At 45.8% G+C, this 23559-nt stretch overlaps 4 protein-coding genes across 4 annotated transcripts; all 4 read right to left on the reverse strand.

The window, feature by feature from the left end:
• Window positions 1-2544: 2544 nt before the first annotated feature.
• LOC123135364 (uncharacterized) lies at window positions 2545-4402 on the reverse strand. Its single transcript, XM_044554403.1, has 4 exons — window positions 3846-4402; window positions 3462-3758; window positions 3216-3375; window positions 2545-3123 (listed from the first exon to the last, which is right to left on the reverse strand). Exons 1-3 carry the CDS (start codon window positions 3954-3956, stop codon window positions 3232-3234), a joined length of 552 nt encoding a protein of 183 aa, XP_044410338.1. The 5' UTR covers window positions 3957-4402; the 3' UTR covers window positions 2545-3123; window positions 3216-3231.
• A 17-nt stretch (window positions 4403-4419) lies between these two features.
• Window positions 4420-8358, reverse strand: LOC123135363 (disease resistance protein RGA5-like). The gene is made up of 2 exons (XM_044554402.1): window positions 6875-8358; window positions 4420-6246 (listed from the first exon to the last, which is right to left on the reverse strand). The coding sequence occupies exons 1-2, from the start codon at window positions 7711-7713 to the stop codon at window positions 5421-5423; spliced, it is 1665 nt and encodes a 554-aa protein (XP_044410337.1). The 5' UTR covers window positions 7714-8358; the 3' UTR covers window positions 4420-5420.
• Window positions 8359-16107: 7749 nt separating this feature from the next.
• Window positions 16108-17289, reverse strand: LOC123135368 (uncharacterized). The gene is made up of 3 exons (XM_044554406.1): window positions 16733-17289; window positions 16349-16645; window positions 16108-16262 (listed from the first exon to the last, which is right to left on the reverse strand). The coding sequence occupies exons 1-3, from the start codon at window positions 16841-16843 to the stop codon at window positions 16119-16121; spliced, it is 552 nt and encodes a 183-aa protein (XP_044410341.1). The 5' UTR covers window positions 16844-17289; the 3' UTR covers window positions 16108-16118.
• Window positions 17290-17306: 17 nt separating this feature from the next.
• Window positions 17307-21245, reverse strand: LOC123135367 (disease resistance protein RGA5-like). Its single transcript, XM_044554405.1, has 2 exons — window positions 19762-21245; window positions 17307-19133 (listed from the first exon to the last, which is right to left on the reverse strand). The coding sequence occupies exons 1-2, from the start codon at window positions 20598-20600 to the stop codon at window positions 18308-18310; spliced, it is 1665 nt and encodes a 554-aa protein (XP_044410340.1). The 5' UTR covers window positions 20601-21245; the 3' UTR covers window positions 17307-18307.
• Between the last annotated feature and the right edge of the window lie 2314 nt (window positions 21246-23559).

The following is a 23559-nucleotide window of genomic DNA, read 5'->3' on the forward strand; positions in this document are numbered from 1 at the left end:
GCTATGTGATAAACATCAATTATATAGCAATTTACTTATTCAGGTAGCTAATACTACTGAAGAAACATAAGTGCTTATTCAATTTCCTCTGAGATATCCATCCCTGGTTCCATGTAGCTTGGTAGCCAGTCAGCCACCTCCTGCATGTTGATACGTTCAATAGAGGATGGCTTGGTGCAGCAAAGGCCAATGTTTAGGATAGACATCAGAGAACGTACACCTTTTCCTTGGTGGCCACCGGAGTTTCTTGGCAAAGCTCCAACTCCTGTAATAGCTGGGGATCCACAATCTCCAATACCCTATCAGGGAAGCTGATCTCTGTAAACTTCACAATGCTCAGTCCATCCTTGAACCTGTCGTCAGTCGGCCTTCTTCGAATGAATATCTCAAGGAGAACAATACCGAAGTTGTAAACATCCGTGGCGGTCGAAACTTGGCCACCCCTGCCTATTCTAAGGATTGAATAACAAATGAGTTAATTTCACTTTCGCTGGTTAACATAGATGTTAGAAAAAATGTGGTTACCAGTTTCAATTGTTTCGATTAGTGCAGTCGAAGAAGAGTTTCAGTTACCAAGAGATGACGTTGTGAAAACAACCATGAATCTTTCTAGGCCAAAGTCTTTGACATGACCTGGCATATTGTCATCCAAAAGAATGTTGCCTGGATCAGATATCAGTGAACCATTGTTCCTTGGTTGTTATGGTGCACGTAGTCCAACGCGTCCACTATATCCACCACAATGCTTATCTTCTGAGACATTGTAACAAGATTCAAATTTGAAGAGCCTTCATAGCCTCGGGTTGAGTATGCTAGTTTATGCAAGTCTCCTCGTGGCATGAAGTCATGGGTCTTGAAATCATTACCACTATAATCAATGGTTGAGCATGCAGTTAGGATAGGGACTAGATTATGGTGCCTCACATTTCTCAGAGCATTACGTTCTGAAATGATGCTGTGAAGGCGGGAGTTGCAGCGGCGATCCACGCGGGGATGGATCCAGCGGAAGCATGGCTGTGGGTGGCCAGATCGGCACCATGCCGCCGCACCCGTTGACGCCATGGACGGGAGCTGTCACCAACGGCGGCGTCAATTCCTCGGATGGAGCACATGAACCGCTCGTCTCTTCCTCGTCATTGAGTGGAGATCCACCCGCAGTCGTCCAAGCGGCCGTGTCTAGTACTGCTGCGGCACCTCCATTGGGGACAGCCCAGCCGGTGCGTGTACGGAAAACAGAGGTCCAACCTGAGAACTTGCTCTTACCATAGTCGTTCCTCATGGGCTACCTCTGTGGTGTTGAAGCAGTGGCCCTGGCCGTGACCTGCATCTCCGGCATGTTGGTCTCTTGTTTGGCTCGGCCGCCAGGTCAAGGTGACACCGTGAATCTGGCCAGCATGCCGCTGGGCGGTCTTCTGCCAGGCGGTGGTCACCTAAAGAGGTTTGGACCTGTATGATCTGTGTCTGGCGAGGACGACACGGAGTTAGTGGCCGCGAGTCTGCTGTCGTCTCATATAGATCAGCTTACGCTGCCATTTGTGAGGATGGTGCATGGCCTTCGGAGTGTCCCGAACTAGGGATTTCATGGTGTTGCTCTCCTTCATCTCCGTCAAAGACTTCTTCGAGTGTTGGCGAGTGGCTCTTGTCGAGTCTCGTCAGCCTACTCGTCCGGGCATGGTCATCACTTGCCGTAAGGACCGTGCACACATGCAACTATTGGGATCGAGGCAAGTGGAGGAGACAACATAAAATGATTTCCATTGGGTGGTACTTCTCGAGTACCCAATCTAGAGCTCCGGGGTGAAAACTCTGGTCTGACCTAGTTGGTTATACCTAGCAATGGCGGCGTTCTTTACATCGTTACCTGATGACGGCATTGCTCGGAGTTTGCTCAGATTTGCTCTTCAGGGTGAAAACCCGTGAGCCGACCCTTGGTGGTTGGATTTGGCGACGGCGGCACTTGTGCGTCGTTCCCTTGTTGGAGGCGTCGCTTTTGGAGAACCCTTCTCGGAGTCTTTATGATGTCAAGAGATGACTGGGGCCGAGGTCACCGTTGTACATCGTCAATCGTTGTTTTCATTGCTTCGGTTTTTTTTTCTTCGTCCGCCTAGGCATAGCTTTGGTCTTTGCATGACTTTGCCTTTGCCGGCGTGATCATTTGTGTGTGTGTGTGTTGTGCTAGCTGTGTGCATCTTAGTTATGCAGAGGCCGGGTGTAGTTATCATGATTGTATCCCTCGATGCTACTGTATGAGTCAATAAAAAACACCCTTTTTCGAAAAAAAAATATGGAAGAAGAAGTCCTAACAAAATAATAACAAAGATGATGGAAAATAGAGGATCACTTTTCGGTACTGGGCATCAACAGAGAGAATGGAAGCAACAAGTTCCTCTATCATGTTATGATACTTTTCAGTACTTGGCACAATAGAAACAACAAGTCTTAACAAAGTGGAGTAGAAAAATGGAACACAGACGATAGACACATATTCTAGCAAAAAGCCAGGAAAACTCGCTGTTGATCCCTGATCATGACGATAGACACAGACAACGGGGTTAAAAACCTGGTGAACCATCCTTATCCTATTATTACAAACCAAATAGCAGGAATAACATGCAGTTTTAATATTACAGAAGAAGAAGTCTTAACAAGGAAAATGGGAAATAGGATTGGGCATATGCCACTTCAGTACTCAGCATTAACAAAGTGAAGTAGGAAATTGGAAAAGAGGATTCTAGCAAAAAGCCAGGAAAACCCGCTGTCCATGCCTGATGATGACCATAGACACAGACTACGGGGCAAAAAACCTAGCAGGAACAACAGCAACGTTAACAGTAGTGCAGTTTAACTGATCATTCAACAGAGCAACGTTATCACTCAGGGCTGAGCAGCCTCATTATCATCTTCTGCTTCCTGACAACCCATCCCCTGCCCCGAACCGCCACATTGCTTTGAACCTGCTGTGGCAGGTGCAGCGGAATTGCTGCTGCCTGAGTTGAGGCAAGCGAAGCACGCCCACCGCCTCCACGCCTGTCGCTGCGCGGGCACCGGAGGAGATGTGCCGGCGATGTAATCGCTGCTTTCTGTTAGGTGAGGTCCGGGACGGTTCTCATCTTCGTTGTCGGACTGCAAAAGAAAGAAGGGAGTTTGAATGAAGAGGGCTGATTACAGGAACCGGAAAGAGAAAGGAACCTCGTTGGGGTGAAGTAAATACACACCTTTTGTTCGGTCTTCTCAGAGTCCGGTACTTCTTGCTCGTCGTTGTTGTCGTCGATTACCTGACCAGACGTACCAACACTGGTAGGTAGTATAATGCAAAGACGAGGGTGGTATTACCTCTTGTTCGGTCTGTTTCGAGTCCAATTCCTCTTCATCAGTCTAAAAAAAGCCAGCACTGGTAGCTGTCAGGGAGAAAAAAAACATGCCAGATAGATAAAGAAGCATTTAGTAATACTAATACGTACCTGAGATAGACCATATGGGTGGAGATCAAGGGTGGGACGATTGGGATGGGTGTCGATTGCTTGCCTCAGAGCTGCGTTCACCTTTTCAATATCAGAAGCATTGGCACCATTGCAGTCGATATAAGCGCCTACCCTCTTGAGCGAAGGGAGGTTCCCCAGGCTACCAATAAAGTCAAAACCAGTGCTGGCAACGTTCAAAACACGCACTCTGATATCAATGCATTCAAGGCTCTCCATAGATCCTAGCAGAAACTCCTGTTTGGTCTGTTCCGAGTCTGATTCCTCTTCATCATCAGTCTGAAAAAAGACAACACTGCAGGTAGCTGTCAGGGAATTGAAAAAAACCAATACCAGATAGACAACGAAGCATGCAGTAATACGTACCTGTGGTCGACCATATGCTGAGAGATGAAGGGTGGGATGGTTGGGATGGGTGTCGATTGCTTGCCTCACCGCTGCCTTCACCTTTTCAATATCAGAAGCATTTGGCACCATTGCAGCCGATATGAGCGTCTACCCTCTTGAGCGAAGGGAGGTTCCCCAGGCTACCGATAAAGTCAAAACCAATGTTGGCATCCTTCAAGGCACGCAGTGGCAGTACGATAGTAATTTTCTCAAGGCTCTCCATAGATCCTTGCAGAAACCAGAATGGCGCAGAGAGACACCTCGCATGTGCAACTCCTCAACTTGGGGAACGCAACGCACCATTAGGGAATTCCATGCCCCTCAGAACGCATTTCCCTAGAAGGACAGTAAGCTCTGGCAAACTACCAAGGTTCACCACGTCCTGCTTGCCCAAATCATCCACGAATATGGTTAGGATGGAGAGGTTCGGAAGAAACATGGAATTAATCCACGTCGGGAACCTGCGGAAACTGCCTGTTATGGCCAAATCACGGAGTTGCCGAGAGGGCTTATAGTCTTCCCAGTAGTAACTGGGAGCCCGCTGTTGGATATAATCACGATTAGGCAAAACTGGGTCCGGCACGGACATGTAGCCCTGGCCGAGTCGGCCATGTATAGGTAGGATAGGTACTATATATACGTGTACGTGGTTCCCCTGTAAACTAAACCCAGAACAAAAGAAATAAAATCCCAGGAGCGACACGCTCCTGTTGCGATCCATCGGCGTCCCGTGTACCCGTGTGTGTATTGCTGAAACTAGCTCGTATCGATCAGGCAAGCCGGCGGCTTGTAGTCTCATACGTGCGTGTATAGGCTTGAAGGAAAATCGATCCAGCTGCTAGGCTGTTTGGTGCTTTGGTGTATAAGTGCACCTGACCATCGTCTACGCCTACATCTCCAACTGGTTAGCTCTGGAAAGTACTCGAGCTAGTCTCGTACGTGCGTCTCGCCGGAAAGTACACGGCGCATTGCAGCGTCGAGGCCGGGCCCGTGCCAACACCCGCGTAATCGCCTCAATCCCCTTGAAGCAAAAGTTTTTTCGTAGGACTTGTATCTTTTGCAGATTGCATAAAGACTCTATGAGAGTTTTCTCCCAGCAACTCTCATCCACACCTGTAATGAAAGTACAGGTGAGCACCCTCAGCTCTGTCAGCTTCCTGAGTTCTTTCACGAAGATATCAGGCTCATCAACAATACTCAAATCTAGCTCCTCCAAGGATGTCAGGTTCCCTATCCCATTCGGCACTGTTATACCAGGACGATTCATGTCAGCATGCAGGCACTTGAGTTTGCTTGAGTTTCCTTAGCAAACCAATACTCTGTGGTAACTCTCTTATATCAGTGCCCCTCAAGTCCAGTGTCTGCAGAAACTTTAGATTTCCTATTTCTTCTGGGAGCTTACTAATATGTGTGCTTTGTAGACTCAAGTATCTCAACTGAGGTAACCTCCCAATATGCTCAAGATGGTAAGGACGGTCTCTTTCAAAATTACACATTTCCATTGCTAGAACACGTAACACTTGAAAGTTTGGAAGTGATGGCACCGCATTGGGATCACGACCTCAGTTTGGGCATGTTCATGTTAGTCAGAGGCAGAACTCTCTTTTGGACAGCTAACCTGCGGGCATTGCATTGTGAAGGTGTGTGTTCTTCGTTACTATCCAATATAGTAACAAAATTTTGTTCCTTTGAAAACAAACAAATTATATCCAGCACCATATCATGAATACAACAAGCATATATTGTGTACTTCACTGAATCCTCGACCGGCTGGATCATGCTTCTATTTAGTAGTTCGTTAAAGTATCTTTCTCCGGTCTCAAATAAACTTACCCCTGGTTCCTCAATGACAAAACCTTCGGCAACCCACTGCCATATCAATGTGTCTTTCATGATCAAATCGTCTTCTGGATATACGCTCAGATGCAGCAGGCAAGACCTTAGATGACAAGGTAGATCATAATAACTAAATGATAATATCTTCCTCGTGTTCTCTACATCTTTGTTATTATCTCCAGATCCAAAGCCAATAGAGTTGAATACTTTTGACCAGTTCTCCATAGGTTTACCAGCCAACAAACTAGCTAGTGTAATTATTGCCAATGGCAGACCTCCACACTTCTGTAAAATTTTGCTTGATACTTCAGCCGGATGATCAAAAGGGCATTTATCTTTACCACCAAACAATCTTGTATAGAATAATTCTTCAGACAAATGGTGAGAAAGTGGTTTTAGCTTGTAAATATCTCCAGTGTTTTTGGCGACATCGAGAATACGGGTAGTTGTGATTACCCGACTCACATGATTGTTATCAAGCAAAGCACATTTGATAATGTCCCATGCTTTTAGATCCCATATGTCATCAATGACAATGAGGTACCTGTGCAACAACATGATTCATGCATTAGCTAGAAAAGCCATCTAGAAAATATGTAAAAAAATATTTGCATATCAGCCACTTCAATACGCAATACAAATATTTATGGGATCAATCAATCTGTAGCAGGTACAATACAGAAAAGGAGTGAGTAAGTCACTGGAAAAATGCATTTCTTTCATCAAAATGGCATTTCGTTCATCAAATTTAAAGATGTTTTTATATATTGAATTTGGTTATGAATTATTTGTTTGAACTCAGATTTATATTCCAGTTCTAAACTGAGCTTGTGAGAATGTTTGGTAGTTTTTCAGGACCGAAATGATATTAAAGGTGGAAAACATGTTAAATTTAGTCCATTTTTAAAGTACATCAGGTTATTAACTGGTTGCTTCATTGGATTCAACACCCTTATTGCTTTATGCATTTGCCAGTTCGATGTAGATGGCATCCATATTAACATGTAACGCCCTATTATGCCACTAGATCTAAGACATTAGGTTCTACATGTCTTATATTATCGAAGCTATTTCCAATTTATACCTATGTAATTGGGAATGATCGTTCAGCTCAGATTTCTAATGTTTGGAGATATAAAGTTGATTAAGGTGGATGATGTGTACATACGTACCTTGCATTCTCAAGTAGTCGTCGGAGTTTGCTGATGAGTTGTGTTTCATCCAATGTGGCTAAATCACCCATACACTTGTTCTTGTCAACTTCCAAGATGATATCCCTGAGAACTTTCTTCACTTCTGGGTCTCGACCCACTAAAACAAATGTTGTGCATGTAAATTGTGTTTGAAGCCTATCATACACTGCCTTAGCAAGTGTAGTCTTGCCAAGTCCTCCAGGTCCAATAATAGAGACTATCTTCATCTTGTGCTGCTGCTGCTTGGGACCATCATCATCTGTGAGCATCTTGGTTAGCTCGTCCCGTGCGTCTTCAATACCAACGAGCTCTTTCTGATCCTTGTACAAAGCCAAGACACGAGGATCAATCTTTTGTTTGCCAGCTGGATTAGTAACAACACCATCAACTTTGTATCTGTCACGCCGGTCAGCCACCTCCTGGGCGCGGTTCTTGATGTCCCTGATGGCATTGCCGATCTGATGGCGTGTCTTGCCTTTGGTGAACAAGTTGGCCATCTTCCCTACCAGCCTTTTGAGGTTGTTTGAGTCGGCGATGGCATCAGATTGAGAACCCTCGGCGCACACCAGGAAGTTGTCGACAACATCCTCCATGTCGTACGATAGCTCCCTGAGCTCATCAGCCCAGATGATGACCTGGTTATCCAGCTGGTCCCTTGGCACCTCCGCCATCTTGACAAGTGCAGCGTTCATGCTCTTCATCTCCCTCTCAAGGGACTCAACATCTTTCTTGACACCCTTCAGCAGCTTGTACTCACCCACGAGCAGCTCGCCAAGCTTGGGGAGCAGGCTTCCCATGGCACCGGTCACCACCTCCATGGTGGAAGGGATCGATCTTTATTTTCAGTGTATGGATCCTTTAGCTAGGAAGCAGTCCTGTAACACACACGAATTGGAAGTTAGAAGACCAAAGGAAATTGCTCTCCATCGCAGGAAATACCTAGGAAAAGTAATGCATCCACTCCAACACCAAGGCAAAAATAGCTGCTTAGGCCTCGTTCGGTTACACCCAGTATACTATTAGTCAAATGAGTGGTCAAAGTTAAATCACACAGAAACAAAAACGCCATGTAAAAAGGGAAATAGTAACCTTTTTTGTTGTCAAACAGAGGAAGCAACTAGTACCTCCTGAAACAATATAGATTGGTTATTGCCACACTTCTAATCTTACACTGGACTGTCCAAAGAGAGGTGATTTAAATCCCTGTTTGATATTTCCACATGTCTGTTCTTACATTGGACCGTAGGCGGTAGGCCTACTTTTGTTTGAGACTTGGGGGCTTACCTGAAGATGTTGTCGATGAGCTGAAATATAGTTCGATATATGTTAACCTGAAGCATATATTTTTCTGGTTTTCATAGTTTCAGCATATGCAGCATTGTCGGCACATAGGGGATAATGTCTCTATATCCAAAATTTATATGCATGATTCAGAGTGACATTAACTGCACAAAGAGGTAGCGTTAAACTTGTGAGCTGGCCACTGTTCATTTGTTTGCTTGCATTATACAACTTTGTTTACTGCTCCTATTCTGCTCACTCCTGAAGAGTCTAGTATTTTAGGCTAACAACTGAGCATTTCCATGTCTAAAAATAATAATGTGGCTCTAATTTTTTCCCCTGTGAGCTCAAAACATGGACAGATCTCCATAATGTCCTTGTTTAGGCAGATCTGATGTATACATAAATGTTTTGAGTTTCTGTTATCATACTATTTTGGATCTGCTTTGAGCAAGTAAATTATGTGATTTGAACAGATTTGTACTATTTGAATGATGAGTACATCGCTGGATCTGAGTGTGTACATCACTAAATGAATATGAATGTTGACAGCAACGCTTGACAAAAAGGTGGCACCCAATCCCTGCAGGCATTAGATTCATCGACTACTTACTAGCTAGGGGATCTAATAAATTTTGTCATTTGAACAGATCTATATCTGACTGAATCAGAATGTGCACTGCAGGGACTAGGTTTATGTACATGGGGATTTAATAACTAGTGTAGTAGCCAACAGCAACAAGCCCTTACCAACTAAAATACATATAGATACATCCATTTCAATGACAAGTATTTCCGGACGGAGGGAGTACGAGCAGAAGCAAGCATAATGATAGATCCTCCCAATGCCGCCGTCTTCTGGCTGCTCTCTGTTGTATTCCTCCTGCCGATGCTGCAAGATCGATCCGGTAGCAGGAATCAGCTGCTAGGTTCTTGAGCGACTGCCTCCAAATGCTGCCGTCTTCTGGCTGCTCTCTAGCAGCAAGTTCCGGTGTAGCCTTTTGAGCCGGCTGCTAGTTGGTAGGCTGTTGAGCGACCGCCTGGAAATGCCAGCCAGATCCCCTGGGACAAGATGAAGAGGAGCAGGTGAGAGATGGAAACGCAACAAGAGGAGCAGAAAAGAATAACTTGAGGGGAAGAAGGTAGAGCATTTACAGGCAGCTAGCAATGGCGGTTGATGAAGGCGATAGATCTACTACTCCGCTTGAGCGCCATGCATGGTTGGATTGGACTTGGATGGTGGTTCCCTTCCCTTCCCTTCCCTTGTCGAGAGCAGAGTCTGCAGAGCAAGGCAACAATGGAGGAGCGGTGCCTGTGTTGTTACTGCTGGATGCTGCCTGGTCATGTGCAATGAAGGCGACTGAGCGCTAGTTGCTACAGTGTGTGAGCAAGAGCAATAGTGGTCACGGTCATTCCTTAGTCTCTGCTGCTACCGACCCCTGCAGTGCACATCAATGAAGACGACTGATGAGTGGCCGAGTCTACCCGAGCTAGCTGCTACAGTGTGTGAACGAGTGTGACCAGCAACGGGACAGACATATATTTGCTATGAAGCACCCTCTGTATGCACTGCACTGCACTGCACATCCAAGGAGAAGGGGGCTGCTAAATACCTACTCCTACAACATGAACCAGCTCCTCAACTAGTAATAACACTGCTAGTATTTATTAGGTTTTTTTTCTCTTGAAACTATATTACTGTTGGGTTATCTTTTAGTTACATTCACTCCTTTGCTAGGTCATTGGGGATTAGTGACAAGTCTTTCCTTTCTTTGGACGCGATCTCTTGCGTATTCTATGTTCACCCATGCTAGGGCTATTAAGGGCATCTACGACCGGATTGGGCGAATTTGGCCCCCCAAACGTCCACGGACGCGCCCGGTCAGTGTATGGGCGCGTCCGTTTTCACTCCCTATTTATTCGTCCACGCAGTCATGTTCCTCAATTTTTTTCTTCTATACGCTCGGCCACATGCATTTGATTGGTGGAGAGAGAGAGAGAGAGAGAAAGAAATAATAAATAAATAAAAATATGCCCTGTGGCGGGCCAAATTCTATGTGGCGGATGTAGGACCACTGATCGGACACGCCCGAGCACTCCTCATACTCATTTCATATATGAGGCCAATATGAGGAGTAGATAGCCTGGACATTTAAGGAGGCTTTAAGGGATTCGATCGGATCAACTTTTTTCCTTTTCTCTCCTGTCCAGTCAGTGGTCCTACATCCACCCGGTTAATTTGGGAAGTCCGGCTGTAGATGCTCTAACCTCCTCATGGTTCCACTTCTACCTCTATGTGAGTTTCTCAAACATATTTATTAAATAATTTATATTGTTTATTTCAAAATAGTTGACAATTTATTGTCATTCTTAAAAAAATGTACGGAAGATGGTAGACAGAACCTACTACACCGATGGCGCAGAATTAACTTATCAGGAGAAAGACCATCTTATCTCATTTACTCTCATTACTAGATCAAGTTTGGATTAGTAGTACTTTTGACATGCATCACATGTTGCCTCCACTTAAATCTAATCCACGTTCATTTCACCCACTGTTATATATAATAACTAATCATGGTCATGAAATCATATGATGAAAGCACTGTATATAAAACCTATACAAATACAACGACAATAAGCTGCATTTTCAAAAATACAGAAAAATTTAGCAGTAGCGCTTTTCAAAAGAAACACTACTGCTACTTACTATTATCAGTAGCGCTTTTCCCTACAAGCGCTACTGCTAACTAGGTATAACAGTAGCGCTGGAAAACCAACGCTGCTGCTACGAGTTAGGTGTACCGCCTTACTGGTAGCGCTTGTACAAGCGCTACTAATAGCTATAAAACAGGCACTACTACTAGTGTTTTCCCTAATAGTGTATGCTCCCGGACTTCGTAGGAGACCCGTAATATCTCAGCCTGTCTAGTCTAGTTTTTTCTGGCGTGGTGCCCAATCAGCTTGGCAACATCTTGTGATTATTATACATCAATCTGCACTCACAATATGCAACTAGTTATCTGCACTCTGACGACCTTTGATGATTGCCGCGACTCTTTTTGCTCAAGTATCTTGACATGAGTTATGTGAACCCAGGGCCGACCCGAGCATTGTGGAGGCCCTAGTGCGAGTGAAGTACAATGAACTATATCAAAGTAACATAAATACTTTACTGAGTATATATTACATATCACGAAAACATAATAAAGACGTAACACATGAAAAATGTAATTTTAATTACAAAATAAAATTTTAATATACCATGTATATGTGATTACATGATACATATAATGATTATAAATATATGTACTAAACCATAAATAACTACTGAATAAATACACCATGGTGCAAGTGTTGTTAGATTTTTTGTAATTTATTTAGGTATGTAGTTGTATTGGGACCTAGGTCACCGCACCTTTTTCCATCGCCAAGGGTCGGCCCTGTGTGAACCTGTGCACCGTGATAGATTGGGTTGACAAAGTGAACATGCTGGCCTCTCTTGAGGTCCCCAGGCTAACCGCTTGTTTGCTAAATAACATAGGTCACTTTGTGTCTGTAAGGGTACTGGTGGATACTCTCTCGATTACTAGTAGCAATCACTGGCGGATACAAGTTTGGTGGTGATTACAGGCACGATACAAGAATTTGGTTTGTAGGGTTCGTCGCGAGACAGGAATGGGAAAGGGGAAAAGAGCCGAGCCGCCTTGCCGTGATCCACTGGATGACTCGTGCAGCTGCTCCTCCTCCCTTAAGTATCGGTGGTTGGGCTTCAGTTAACCCAGGTCGGCCCGACGACTCTGGGGTTGGGCTTCTTGGGACGGGGTATGCGCGGCGCGGAGGCGACGCGATCGTTGACGCTGACTGGTGGGTCGCTCCTATCAGGGGCGCTGGCATCCCCCCCCCCTCCTTGAGCTGAGGCTTGTCCCCAAGCCCCCGCGAGCGGGAAGCGCTGCTGGAGACTAGCCTTGTCCTCCCAAGTGTCCCCCAACACCTCGGAGTTTGACCAGCGGACGCGAACTTGCTCGCACATCCTGCCCTTCGATTGCCTCCAACGGGACTGCATAATTTTCATAGGCACAGCTAGTTCATCAGAGCAATGCGGAAGAAGAGGTTCGGCCGATGTACCCGAGTTCAGAACGCGACGGAGCAGGGAGACATGAAACACCGGGTGAATTGTCGCTTGCGGAGGCAGCTGGAGCTTATAAGCCACTTCATTGATCTTTGCGATGACTGGGAAAGGTCCATAGTACTTGTATGCCAGCTTGTGGTTCGCTCGTGGGGCTACAGAAGACTGGATGTAGGGCTGGAGCTTCAGGAACACCTGATCCCCAATCTCGAACGAGCGAAACGATCTCTTTTTATCTGCTTGGTTCTTCATCAATTGTCTCACTCTGTTCAAATGCTGCTGTAAAAGGTCCTGAATGATGTCTCTTTCCTCAATCCACGACTGCAGAGCCGGCACTGAGCAAGAGTTCTCTGCCGTGATCCCCCAGTGCCTTGGTTCGTACCCAAACATGGCTTTAAAGGGTGTCATCCCTATAGCTGAGTGATGGGAGTTGTTATACCAGAATTGAGCTAGGGGGATCCAAAAACTCAACCGCCTCAGGCAAGCTTGAGTAAAACATCTCAAGAATGTTTCCACACACTGGTTAACCCGTTCCGTCTGACCATCTGTCTGCGGGTGGTTGGCTGTGCTGAGACGAAGTTGAGTGCCTGCGGCCTTGAATAGTTCCTGCCAAAAATGGCTTGTGAAAACAGGGTCACGATATGATATTATTGCTCCAGGGAGACCGTGAATCTTGTAGACTTGTTGGATGAAAATCTGAGCTACAGATGCCGCTGTATATGGGTGCGCTAGAGGCAGGAAATAGCTGAACTTGGTTCTTTTGTCCACGATCACCAGGAGGCAGTTGAACCGGCTGGATTGTGGGAGGCCATCCACAAAATCCATGGATATCATATCCCAGGGTTTGTTGGGAATTGGCAAGGGTAGCAAGAGTCCCGGTGAGGCTGCTCGATCGGGTTTCGCTTGCTGGCATACGGCACAACACTGCACATATTGCTTGATTTGCACTTTCATCTTGGGCCACGCAAAGAGACGCCAGATGCGCTTGTAGGTGACTGGGAACCCTGAGTGACCCCACTGGGCTATCATGAAATGCTTGGATTATACGTTGCTGAAGGTGTGTGCTCCCTCCCAGCCAAATTCTATTTCTGAACCGGATGATGCCCTGCTGTAGCGTGAACCTGCCCTTCGAGTCATCGCGTATAGCCAGCTGCTCTAGAAGTTTTTGTGCCTGCGGGTTGTTGTTATAACTGTTGACAACATCCTCCAGCCAACTAGGCTGACATGACGTGACCACATTTAGCACCTCCGATGGATTGGCTCGTGACAAGGCATCCACACCATTGTTTTCAGTCCCTTTTCTGTACACGATGCGATACTGAAGCCCCAGCAACTTGGTAAAAGCCTTCTGTTGCCACGGCGTATTCAGCCGCTGTTCCTCCAAGTGAGTGAGGCTCTTCTGGTCTGTGTATATGACAAATTCTGCGTGTTGCAAATATGGACGCCACTGATCGACAGCCACGATGATTGCCAGATATTGTTTTTCGTACGTTGACAGTCCCTGAGACCTGGGGCTCAGTGCTTTGCTCATGAATGCTATAGGGTGGCCTTGTTGTTGTAGAATTGCTCCGATGCCCGTGTCGCATGCGTCTGTCTCCACTGTGAAAGGTCATGCAAAGTTGGGCAATGCTAGTACGGGCGCAGAGATCAGTTGCCGCTTCAAGACCTGGAAAGCCGTCTATGTGATCGAAGTCCATTGAAACGGCACGCCTTTCTTTAATAAATTGAACCGTGGTCGTGCGATCATTCCAAAGTTGCGCACGAAGCGGCGATAGTATCCTGCGAGACCCAAAAAGCTACGGACTCCTTTGACATCTTGCGGTGGGTTCTAGTTGACCACAGTTGCTATTTTGGTCGGGTCTGTTGCGACTCCGCGAGCACTGATGACATGGCCTAGGTAGGATACCTGGCTCTGCCCGAAAGCGCACTTGCTGAGCTTGACCTTCCACTGATCTTTCCGGAGCAATTCCAACACCTGCCTCACGTGGCACTTGTGCTCCTCTAATGTGGCGCTGAAAATCAATATGTCATCGAAGAAGCAGAGAATGCAGATGCGCATCACTGGCTTGAGCGTTGTAGTCAGCCCTACGATGAACGTGGGTGGTGCTCCAGCCAAACCAAAGGACAAGACCTTGAATTCAAAGTGGCCCTGATGCATGGAGAATGCCGTCTTGTACTCCTCCCCCAGCGCGAGCCTGATCTGATGACAGCCCGCGCGCAAGTCAAGTTTCGAGAACCACGCTGCGCCATGTAGCTCGTCCAAAACTTCTTCGATGACTGGGACCGGGAACTTGCCGACGACTGTAATGGCATTCAGTTTCCTGTAATCTATGCAAAGGCGCCAGGTCCCGTCTTTTTTCTTAACCAGGATGACTGGGGATGAGAAAGGATTGTTGCTACGCTGAATAACTCCGGATTTCAGAAGTGCTTCGACTTGAGCCTCTATCTCTGTCTTCTGCTCAGGTTTGTAACGATATTGCCTGACATTGACTGGTCCCGCTCCTGGGATCAGAGGGATGCGGTGGTCGCATGCCCTCCTAGGTGGGAGCCCGACCGTCTCTTCAAACACGTCTGGAAACTGATCTATGATTTCTTGAATGCACGCTGGCGTCGTTTCCAACTGTTCCTGTTGTGGGGCAACCACACAGAGGTGTATAACATGAGTGATTGAACCGTTGCTGCATAGGTTATGCAACTGTAAACTGTTGATGGTCTGGCAACTGTTGGAAGCCGCATCGTGCCCCACGAGACGCAGCGGACCTGCTGGAGTGGGTATCTCAATGAAATGAGCGCGCCAGTCGACCTGCATCGGGCTGTGCTCCTCCAGCCAATCCATGCCGAGAATGACATCATATGTGCCCAAAGCCAGTACTCTCAGATCCGTATAGAACTCATGCCCTTGAGCATACTACGCGCAATGTGAGGCAACCTCAGTGCAGAGCAACTCTCCCCCATCTTCCACACGCACACGACTAGGTTTAGGCAGAGAGCGGACCCCTGAAAGTTTGCGTGCCAAGTGCTTGTTGATGAAAGAATTGGAGCTGCCTGAATCGACCAGCATGAGTACTTCATGCCCTTGCACCCATGCTCGAAGTTGAAAAGCTCTGGCTGACACCCCTCCTGTTACTGCTGAAACTAAAATGGCCATGGCTGTATCCTGAATCCCATCCTCTGAACTCACTTGAGTGTCGACGAAGCTGTCGAGGCCAAAGATATCCAGCAGCTCTTCAACCACATGCAGTTGGACTGTGGTGGGACACACATGATCGTGCCCCCACCGTTCGCCGCACTTAAAACACAGCCCTCGAGCTCGCCTATAATCACGGAGGGTCTTGAGCTTGGACGCGTCTGTGCGGGCTGCGTCTGTGCCGCGACGATCTGCTGCTGGCGCTGCAGGCACCAAACGCGCTGGAGGTGGAGGAAGTGGCAGAGGCGTGCCTCCCCGCGGAGGCGCTTCTGGTGGTCGCGGGAGACTGCCGAAGGTGCCCTCGACTACCTTTTCTTGAAGCAGCGCGAGAGCACACGCTGTATCCAAGTCTTGCGGTCACTGAACGAGCACCACTGCTCGAATATCCCTCCTCAGTCCCTCGACAAAATGAGTCAAGAAATAAAAAGGATGAATCGTGTCAGAGTAAGAGGATAAATGGTTTATGATCAACTCGAATTGCTCTATGTAATGTGCGACAGAAGAAGTTTGGCGGATGGTGTAGAACTGCCTAATCAGCGTCTGATGACGATCCCGACCAAAACGAGTGCAAAGTAACACCGTAAAAGCTTCCCAATCAAAATCTGCAAGCCTTTTGTTCGGTCTTCTCAGAGTCCGGTACTTCTTGCTCGTCGTTGTTGTCGTCGATTACCTGACCAGACGTACCAACACTGGTAGGTAGTATAATGCAAAGACGAGGGTGGTATTACCTCTTGTTCGGTCTGTTTCGAGTCCAATTCCTCTTCATCAGTCTAAAAAAAGCCAGCACTGGTAGCTGTCAGGGAGAAAAAAAACATGCCAGATAGATAAAGAAGCATTTAGTAATACTAATACGTACCTGAGATAGACCATATGGGTGGAGATCAAGGGTGGGACGATTGGGATGGGTGTCGATTGCTTGCCTCAGAGCTGCGTTCACCTTTTCAATATCAGAAGCATTGGCACCATTGCAGTCGATATAAGCGCCTACCCTCTTGAGCGAAGGGAGGTTCCCCAGGCTACCAATAAAGTCAAAACCAGTGCTGGCAACGTTCAAAACACGCACTCTGATATCAATGCATTCAAGGCTCTCCATAGATCCTAGCAGAAACTCCTGTTTGGTCTGTTCCGAGTCTGATTCCTCTTCATCATCAGTCTGAAAAAAGACAACACTGCAGGTAGCTGTCAGGGAATTGAAAAAAACCAATACCAGATAGACAACGAAGCATGCAGTAATACGTACCTGTGGTCGACCATATGCTGAGAGATGAAGGGTGGGATGGTTGGGATGGGTGTCGATTGCTTGCCTCACCGCTGCCTTCACCTTTTCAATATCAGAAGCATTTGGCACCATTGCAGCCGATATGAGCGTCTACCCTCTTGAGCGAAGGGAGGTTCCCCAGGCTACCGATAAAGTCAAAACCAATGTTGGCATCCTTCAAGGCACGCAGTGGCAGTACGATAGTAATTTTCTCAAGGCTCTCCATAGATCCTTGCAGAAACCAGAATGGCGCAGAGAGACACCTCGCATGTGCAACTCCTCAACTTGGGGAACGCAACGCACCATTAGGGAATTCCATGCCCCTCAGAACGCATTTCCCTAGAAGGACAGTAAGCTCTGGCAAACTACCAAGGTTCACCACGTCCTGCTTGCCCAAATCATCCACGAATATGGTTAGGATGGAGAGGTTCGGAAGAAACATGGAATTAATCCACGTCGGGAACCTGCGGAAACTGCCTGTTATGGCCAAATCACGGAGTTGCCGAGAGGGCTTATAGTCTTCCCAGTAGTAACTGGGAGCCCGCTGTTGGATATAATCACGATTAGGCAAAACTGGGTCCGGCACGGACATGTAGCCCTGGCCGAGTCGGCCATGTATAGGTAGGATAGGTACTATATATACGTGTACGTGGTTCCCCTGTAAACTAAACCCAGAACAAAAGAAATAAAATCCCAGGAGCGACACGCTCCTGTTGCGATCCATCGGCGTCCCGTGTACCCGTGTGTGTATTGCTGAAACTAGCTCGTATCGATCAGGCAAGCCGGCGGCTTGTAGTCTCATACGTGCGTGTATAGGCTTGAAGGAAAATCGATCCAGCTGCTAGGCTGTTTGGTGCTTTGGTGTATAAGTGCACCTGACCATCGTCTACGCCTACATCTCCAACTGGTTAGCTCTGGAAAGTACTCGAGCTAGTCTCGTACGTGCGTCTCGCCGGAAAGTACACGGCGCATTGCAGCGTCGAGGCCGGGCCCGTGCCAACACCCGCGTAATCGCCTCAATCCCCTTGAAGCAAAAGTTTTTTCGTAGGACTTGTATCTTTTGCAGATTGCATAAAGACTCTATGAGAGTTTTCTCCCAGCAACTCTCATCCACACCTGTAATGAAAGTACAGGTGAGCACCCTCAGCTCTGTCAGCTTCCTGAGTTCTTTCACGAAGATATCAGGCTCATCAACAATACTCAAATCTAGCTCCTCCAAGGATGTCAGGTTCCCTATCCCATTCGGCACTGTTATACCAGGACGATTCATGTCAGCATGCAGGCACTTGAGTTTGCTTGAGTTTCCTTAGCAAACCAATACTCTGTGGTAACTCTCTTATATCAGTGCCCCTCAAGTCCAGTGTCTGCAGAAACTTTAGATTTCCTATTTCTTCTGGGAGCTTACTAATATGTGTGCTTTGTAGACTCAAGTATCTCAACTGAGGTAACCTCCCAATATGCTCAAGATGGTAAGGACGGTCTCTTTCAAAATTACACATTTCCATTGCTAGAACACGTAACACTTGAAAGTTTGGAAGTGATGGCACCGCATTGGGATCACGACCTCAGTTTGGGCATGTTCATGTTAGTCAGAGGCAGAACTCTCTTTTGGACAGCTAACCTGCGGGCATTGCATTGTGAAGGTGTGTGTTCTTCGTTACTATCCAATATAGTAACAAAATTTTGTTCCTTTGAAAACAAACAAATTATATCCAGCACCATATCATGAATACAACAAGCATATATTGTGTACTTCACTGAATCCTCGACCGGCTGGATCATGCTTCTATTTAGTAGTTCGTTAAAGTATCTTTCTCCGGTCTCAAATAAACTTACCCCTGGTTCCTCAATGACAAAACCTTCGGCAACCCACTGCCATATCAATGTGTCTTTCATGATCAAATCGTCTTCTGGATATACGCTCAGATGCAGCAGGCAAGACCTTAGATGACAAGGTAGATCATAATAACTAAATGATAATATCTTCCTCGTGTTCTCTACATCTTTGTTATTATCTCCAGATCCAAAGCCAATAGAGTTGAATACTTTTGACCAGTTCTCCATAGGTTTACCAGCCAACAAACTAGCTAGTGTAATTATTGCCAATGGCAGACCTCCACACTTCTGTAAAATTTTGCTTGATACTTCAGCCGGATGATCAAAAGGGCATTTATCTTTACCACCAAACAATCTTGTATAGAATAATTCTTCAGACAAATGGTGAGAAAGTGGTTTTAGCTTGTAAATATCTCCAGTGTTTTTGGCGACATCGAGAATACGGGTAGTTGTGATTACCCGACTCACATGATTGTTATCAAGCAAAGCACATTTGATAATGTCCCATGCTTTTAGATCCCATATGTCATCAATGACAATGAGGTACCTGTGCAACAACATGATTCATGCATTAGCTAGAAAAGCCATCTAGAAAATATGTAAAAAAATATTTGCATATCAGCCACTTCAATACGCAATACAAATATTTATGGGATCAATCAATCTGTAGCAGGTACAATACAGAAAAGGAGTGAGTAAGTCACTGGAAAAATGCATTTCTTTCATCAAAATGGCATTTCGTTCATCAAATTTAAAGATGTTTTTATATATTGAATTTGGTTATGAATTATTTGTTTGAACTCAGATTTATATTCCAGTTCTAAACTGAGCTTGTGAGAATGTTTGGTAGTTTTTCAGGACCGAAATGATATTAAAGGTGGAAAACATGTTAAATTTAGTCCATTTTTAAAGTACATCAGGTTATTAACTGGTTGCTTCATTGGATTCAACACCCTTATTGCTTTATGCATTTGCCAGTTCGATGTAGATGGCATCCATATTAACATGTAACGCCCTATTATGCCACTAGATCTAAGACATTAGGTTCTACATGTCTTATATTATCGAAGCTATTTCCAATTTATACCTATGTAATTGGGAATGATCGTTCAGCTCAGATTTCTAATGTTTGGAGATATAAAGTTGATTAAGGTGGATGATGTGTACATACGTACCTTGCATTCTCAAGTAGTCGTCGGAGTTTGCTGATGAGTTGTGTTTCATCCAATGTGGCTAAATCACCCATACACTTGTTCTTGTCAACTTCCAAGATGATATCCCTGAGAACTTTCTTCACTTCTGGGTCTCGACCCACTAAAACAAATGTTGTGCATGTAAATTGTGTTTGAAGCCTATCATACACTGCCTTAGCAAGTGTAGTCTTGCCAAGTCCTCCAGGTCCAATAATAGAGACTATCTTCATCTTGTGCTGCTGCTGCTTGGGACCATCATCATCTGTGAGCATCTTGGTTAGCTCGTCCCGTGCGTCTTCAATACCAACGAGCTCTTTCTGATCCTTGTACAAAGCCAAGACACGAGGATCAATCTTTTGTTTGCCAGCTGGATTAGTAACAACACCATCAACTTTGTATCTGTCACGCCGGTCAGCCACCTCCTGGGCGCGGTTCTTGATGTCCCTGATGGCATTGCCGATCTGATGGCGTGTCTTGCCTTTGGTGAACAAGTTGGCCATCTTCCCTACCAGCCTTTTGAGGTTGTTTGAGTCGGCGATGGCATCAGATTGAGAACCCTCGGCGCACACCAGGAAGTTGTCGACAACATCCTCCATGTCGTACGATAGCTCCCTGAGCTCATCAGCCCAGATGATGACCTGGTTATCCAGCTGGTCCCTTGGCACCTCCGCCATCTTGACAAGTGCAGCGTTCATGCTCTTCATCTCCCTCTCAAGGGACTCAACATCTTTCTTGACACCCTTCAGCAGCTTGTACTCACCCACGAGCAGCTCGCCAAGCTTGGGGAGCAGGCTTCCCATGGCACCGGTCACCACCTCCATGGTGGAAGGGATCGATCTTTATTTTCAGTGTATGGATCCTTTAGCTAGGAAGCAGTCCTGTAACACACACGAATTGGAAGTTAGAAGACCAAAGGAAATTGCTCTCCATCGCAGGAAATACCTAGGAAAAGTAATGCATCCACTCCAACACCAAGGCAAAAATAGCTGCTTAGGCCTCGTTCGGTTACACCCAGTATACTATTAGTCAAATGAGTGGTCAAAGTTAAATCACACAGAAACAAAAACGCCATGTAAAAAGGGAAATAGTAACCTTTTTTGTTGTCAAACAGAGGAAGCAACTAGTACCTCCTGAAACAATATAGATTGGTTATTGCCACACTTCTAATCTTACACTGGACTGTCCAAAGAGAGGTGATTTAAATCCCTGTTTGATATTTCCACATGTCTGTTCTTACATTGGACCGTAGGCGGTAGGCCTACTTTTGTTTGAGACTTGGGGGCTTACCTGAAGATGTTGTCGATGAGCTGAAATATAGTTCGATATATGTTAACCTGAAGCATATATTTTTCTGGTTTTCATAGTTTCAGCATATGCAGCATTGTCGGCACATAGGGGATAATGTCTCTATATCCAAAATTTATATGCATGATTCAGAGTGACATTAACTGCACAAAGAGGTAGCGTTAAACTTGTGAGCTGGCCACTGTTCATTTGTTTGCTTGCATTATACAACTTTGTTTACTGCTCCTATTCTGCTCACTCCTGAAGAGTCTAGTATTTTAGGCTAACAACTGAGCATTTCCATGTCTAAAAATAATAATGTGGCTCTAATTTTTTCCCCTGTGAGCTCAAAACATGGACAGATCTCCATAATGTCCTTGTTTAGGCAGATCTGATGTATACATAAATGTTTTGAGTTTCTGTTATCATACTATTTTGGATCTGCTTTGAGCAAGTAAATTATGTGATTTGAACAGATTTGTACTATTTGAATGATGAGTACATCGCTGGATCTGAGTGTGTACATCACTAAATGAATATGAATGTTGACAGCAACGCTTGACAAAAAGGTGGCACCCAATCCCTGCAGGCATTAGATTCATCGACTACTTACTAGCTAGGGGATCTAATAAATTTTGTCATTTGAACAGATCTATATCTGACTGAATCAGAATGTGCACTGCAGGGACTAGGTTTATGTACATGGGGATTTAATAACTAGTGTAGTAGCCAACAGCAACAAGCCCTTACCAACTAAAATACATATAGATACATCCATTTCAATGACAAGTATTTCCGGACGGAGGGAGTACGAGCAGAAGCAAGCATAATGATAGATCCTCCCAATGCCGCCGTCTTCTGGCTGCTCTCTGTTGTATTCCTCCTGCCGATGCTGCAAGATCGATCCGGTAGCAGGAATCAGCTGCTAGGTTCTTGAGCGACTGCCTCCAAATGCTGCCGTCTTCTGGCTGCTCTCTAGCAGCAAGTTCCGGTGTAGCCTTTTGAGCCGGCTGCTAGTTGGTAGGCTGTTGAGCGACCGCCTGGAAATGCCAGCCAGATCCCCTGGGACAAGATGAAGAGGAGCAGGTGAGAGATGGAAACGCAACAAGAGGAGCAGAAAAGAATAGCTTGAGGGGAAGAAGGTAGAGCATTTACAGGCAGCTAGCAATGGCGGTTGATGAAGGCGATAGATCTACTACTCCGCTTGAGCGCCATGCATGGTTGGATTGGACTTGGATGGTGGTTCCCTTCCCTTCCCTTCCCTTGTCGAGAGCAGAGTCTGCAGAGCAAGGCAACAATGGAGGAGCGGTGCCTGTGTTGTTACTGCTGGATGCTGCCTGGTCATGTGCAATGAAGGCGACTGAGCGCTAGTTGCTACAGTGTGTGAGCAAGAGCAATAGTGGTCACGGTCATTCCTTAGTCTCTGCTGCTACCGACCCCTGCAGTGCACATCAATGAAGACGACTGATGAGTGGCCGAGTCTACCCGAGCTAGCTGCTACAGTGTGTGAACGAGTGTGACCAGCAACGGGACAGACATATATTTGCTATGAAGCACCCTCTGTATGCACTGCACTGCACTGCACATCCAAGGAGAAGGGGGCTGCTAAATACCTACTCCTACAACATGAACCAGCTCCTCAACTAGTAATAACACTGCTAGTATTTATTAGGTTTTTTTTCTCTTGAAACTATATTACTGTTGGGTTATCTTTTAGTTACATTCACTCCTTTGCTAGGTCATTGGGGATTAGTGACAAGTCTTTCCTTTCTTTGGACGCGATCTCTTGCGTATTCTATGTTCACCCATGCTAGGGCTATTAAGGGCATCTACGACCGGATTGGGCGAATTTGGCCCCCCAAACGTCCACGGACGCGCCCGGTCAGTGTATGGGCGCGTCCATTTTCACTCCCTATTTATTCGTCCACGCAGTCATGTTCCTCAATTTTTTTCTTCTATACGCTCGGCCACATGCATTTGATTGGTGGAGAGAGAGAGAGAGAGAGAGAAAGAAATAATAAATAAATAAAAATATGCCCTGTGGCGGGCCAAATTCTATGTGGCGGATGTAGGACCACTGATCGGACACGCCCGAGCACTCCTCATACTCATTTCATATATGAGGCCAATATGAGGAGTAGATAGCCTGGACATTTAAGGAGGCTTTAAGGGATTCGATCGGATCAACTTTTTTCCTTTTCTCTCCTGTCCAGTCAGTGGTCCTACATCCACCCGGTTAATTTGGGAAGTCCGGCTGTAGATGCTCTAACCTCCTCATGGTTCCACTTCTACCTCTATGTGAGTTTCTCAAACATATTTATTAAATAATTTATATTGTTTATTTCAAAATAGTTGACAATTTATTGTCATTCTTAAAAAAATGTACGGAAGATGGTAGACAGAACCTACTACACCGATGGCGCAGAATTAACTTATCAGGAGAAAGACCATCTTATCTCATTTACTCTCATTACTAGATCAAGTTTGGATTAGTAG

Source organism: Triticum aestivum, chromosome 6B (genome assembly GCF_018294505.1).
Source record: "Triticum aestivum cultivar Chinese Spring chromosome 6B, IWGSC CS RefSeq v2.1, whole genome shotgun sequence".
NCBI classification, from domain to species: Eukaryota; Viridiplantae; Streptophyta; class Magnoliopsida; order Poales; family Poaceae; genus Triticum; species Triticum aestivum.